Genomic DNA, 3,434 nt, shown 5'->3' with positions numbered 1-3,434 from the left:
ATGGGATGGTTGGGTTGGAAGGGACCTTAAAGATCATGGAATTATGGATTGGGTTGGGTTGGAACACTATGGGATGGTTGGGTTGGAAGGGACCTTAAAGATCATGGAAGTATGGATTGGGTTGGGTTGGAACACCATGGGATGGTTGGGTTGGAAGGGACCTTAAAGATCATGGAAGTATGGATTAGGTTGGGTTGGAGAACTATGGGATGGTTGAGTTGGAAGGGACCTTGAAGATCATGGAATTATGGATTGGGTTGGGTTGGACAACTATGGGATGGTTGGGTTGGAAAGGTCCTTCAAGGTGATGGAACCATGGAATGGTTGGGTTGGAGAACTATGGGATGGTTGGGTTGGAAGGGACCTTGAAGATCATGGAAGTATGGATTGGGTTGGGTTGGGTTGGAACACCATGGGATGATTGGGTTGGAAGGGACCTTAAAGATCATGGAAGTATGGATTAGGTTGGGTTGGAGAACTATGGGATGGTTGGGTTGGAAGGGACCTTGAAGATCATGGAAGTATGGATTGAGTTGGGTTGGAACACCACGGGATGGTTGGCTTGGAAGGGACCTTCAAGGGGTCCAACCCCTCCATGGTTGGAGAAGCACGGGATGGTTGGTGTGGGATGGGATGGATAAAATCTGGTGCGTGAGGCACACGTGGCTCCAGCACCAGCTCTCCCGGTCTTCCACCTCCATTCAGTGGCGAAAAGGAGGAGCTTTGGGACACCTCCCTACCAGCAGCACGTCCAACTTACATCGCTGAACTCCAGGGGCAAACTCTCGGTGGGCTGCAGCTCCGCGGCACTCAGGTACAGGTCGGTGGGGGCTGCCTGCAGCTCCTCGGGGACAGCCAGCACCTGCTCAGGGACGTACAGCTGCGGGGGCAGGCGGAGGTGCAGAGGGCAGCAGGGCTCCTCGGAGAGGCTGACGGGAACGGGTTTGTGGCAGGGCACCTCCTCGGAGCCCTGGCATGGTTTGAACAGCATCTGGTTGGTGTCCTGGCAGATGTCTGCGAGATGTGGTCAAGGGAAAACTGGGGAAACCGCAGTATGGCTACGGCGTGACTACATGGAGAGAATGAGAGTGGTTGGGTTGGAAGGGGGCTTAAAGATCATGGAAATACGGGATGGGTTGGAGAACCATGGGATGGTTGGGTTGGAGAAACATGGGGTGGTTGGGTTGGAAGGGAGCTTAAAGATTATGGAAATATGGGATGGTTGGGTTGGAGAACATGGGATGGTTGGGTTGGAGAACCATGGGATGGTTGGGTTGGAGAACCATGGGGTGGTTGGGTTGGAAGGGAGCTTAAAAATCATGGAAATATGGGATGGGTTGGAGAACCATGGGATGGTTGGGTTGGAGAACTATGGGCTGGTTGGGTTGGAAGAGATCTCAAATATTAGGGAACCACAGGATGGGTTGGGATAGAAGGGACCTCAAAGATCATGAAACCATGGGATGGATGGGTTGGAAGAGATCTTAAATATTAGGGAACCACAGGATGGGTTGGGATAGAAGGGACCTCAAAGATCATGAAACCATGGGATGGTTGGGTTGGAAGAGATCTTAAAGATCGTGGAACCATGGGATGGGTTGGAGAACCATGAGGTGGTTGGGGTGGAAGAGATCTCAAATATTATGGAAGCACAGGATGGGCTGGGACAGAAGGAACCTTAAACTCATGGAACCACAGGATGGGTTGGGTTGGAAGGAACCTTAAACTCATGGAACCATGGGATGGGTTGGGTTGGAAGGAACCTTAAACTCATGGAACCACAGGATGGGTTGGGTTGGAGAACCGTGGGATGGTTGGGATAGAAGGGACCTCCAAGATCAAACAACTACGGAACGGTTGGGTTGGAGGGGACAGCGCAGACCGTAGAACCGTTGAGTGGTTGGGTTGGGAGAGATCTTAAACATCATCGAACCACAGAATGGTTGAGTAGGAAGGAAGCCCAGAAGCCCCCCAACCCCACCGCCATCAGCCCCCCATGGCAGTGAGCGCCTCCAGGGATGGGCACCCACGCTTCCCTAGGCAGCACGGTGATGATTTCCATTTCAGAGCATCTCCTGTGCAGCAGAGAAGGCTGCAGTGCCCCCCCTCAGCCGGGACTGCGGTTCAGCTGCTTCCACCCTTTTTCCTTCCCAGGGAAAAACCCAATTCCTGTCTGAGGTGTCAGTGGGATTTCCTGCCTTTCATCAGCACCGCTGCAGCTGTGCAGAGCAGCACGAGAGCAAAGCCCATCTTTGGGCAGAACACCAGCACGCACCCATACCCGTACCTGTATCCATACCCATACCCATACCTACATCCCATATCCATATCCCATATCCATACCCATAGCCCATAAACCATATCCATATCCACGCCCATACCCCACATCCATATCCCATACTCATACCCCATATCCATACCCTGTATCCATACCCCATGCCCATACCTCGTACCCCATGCCCATACCCATATCCCATATCCATACCCCATATCCATACCCTATATCCCATATCCATACCCCATATCCATACCCCATACTCCATATTCATACCCCGTACCCATACCCCATATCCATACCCCATACCCATATCCCATACCCCACATCCATACCCCATATCCCGTATCCATACCCCATACCCCGTATCCATACCCCATACCCCGTATCCATACCCCATACTCCATATTCATACCCCGTACCCATACCCCGTATCCATACCCATACCCCATACTCCATACCCTGTATCCATATCCCATATCCATACCCTGTACCCATACCTCATACCCATACCCCATACCCCATATCCATACACCATACCCCATATCCATACCCCATACCCCGTATCCATATCCCATACCCATACCCCATACCCATACCCCGTATCTATATCCCATACCCATACCCCATACCCATACCCCATACCCATACCCCATACCCCCATACCCATACCCCATACCCCGTATCTATATCCCATACCCCGTATCTATATCCCATACCCATACCCCATACCCATACCCCGTATCTATATCCCATACCCATACCCATACCCCATACCCCGTATCTATATCCCATACCCATACCCCATACCCATACCCCATACCCCGTATCCACACCCCCCAATCCCCAGGTGCTGAGCACAGAGCACCACTTTGGGGTCAGAGCGCAGGATCCCAGCCCTGAGCACCGTGCTGAGCCGCTCCCTTTGCAGCCCCCCCTCTGGGGGAGGAAAGAGCAAAGCTCAGCCCCACGGACGCTGGCAGAAAGTGCCGGGTTTGACCCCATTTCCCAACCGACCGCAGCTCAGTGGGGTCAGCAGCACGGGCTGCCAGGAGGGTGAGCAGCACAGCCCATGGCTGGGACGCACGGAAACCCAGCCCCGCTTTTTCCACTCTGCTTGGATGGAGCCAGCTGCAGCGTGCCTTGCTCAGAGCCTGGG

The 3,434-nt window shown here is 53.3% G+C and overlaps 1 protein-coding gene across 1 annotated transcript in view; it reads right to left on the bottom strand.

The window, feature by feature from the left end:
• Nucleotides 1-396: 396 nt before the first annotated feature.
• The window catches only part of LOC104916685 (KAT8 regulatory NSL complex subunit 2-like), a gene marked incomplete at its 5' end in the record, with an annotated part of 7,305 nt that continues 4,267 nt past the window's right edge, over nt 397-3,434 (bottom strand). The window contains one exon of the mRNA XM_010727700.3: nt 397-1,014. Coding sequence (XP_010726002.1) covers nt 737-1,014 — 278 coding nt within the window. The remainder of the gene's footprint in view (nt 1,015-3,434) is intronic.

This window comes from Meleagris gallopavo, unplaced genomic scaffold (assembly GCF_000146605.3).
Source record: "Meleagris gallopavo isolate NT-WF06-2002-E0010 breed Aviagen turkey brand Nicholas breeding stock unplaced genomic scaffold, Turkey_5.1 ChrUn_random_7180001928723, whole genome shotgun sequence".
In the NCBI taxonomy this organism is placed as follows: Eukaryota; Metazoa; Chordata; class Aves; order Galliformes; family Phasianidae; genus Meleagris; species Meleagris gallopavo.
This window is presented reverse-complemented; position numbering and strand designations above follow the sequence as displayed.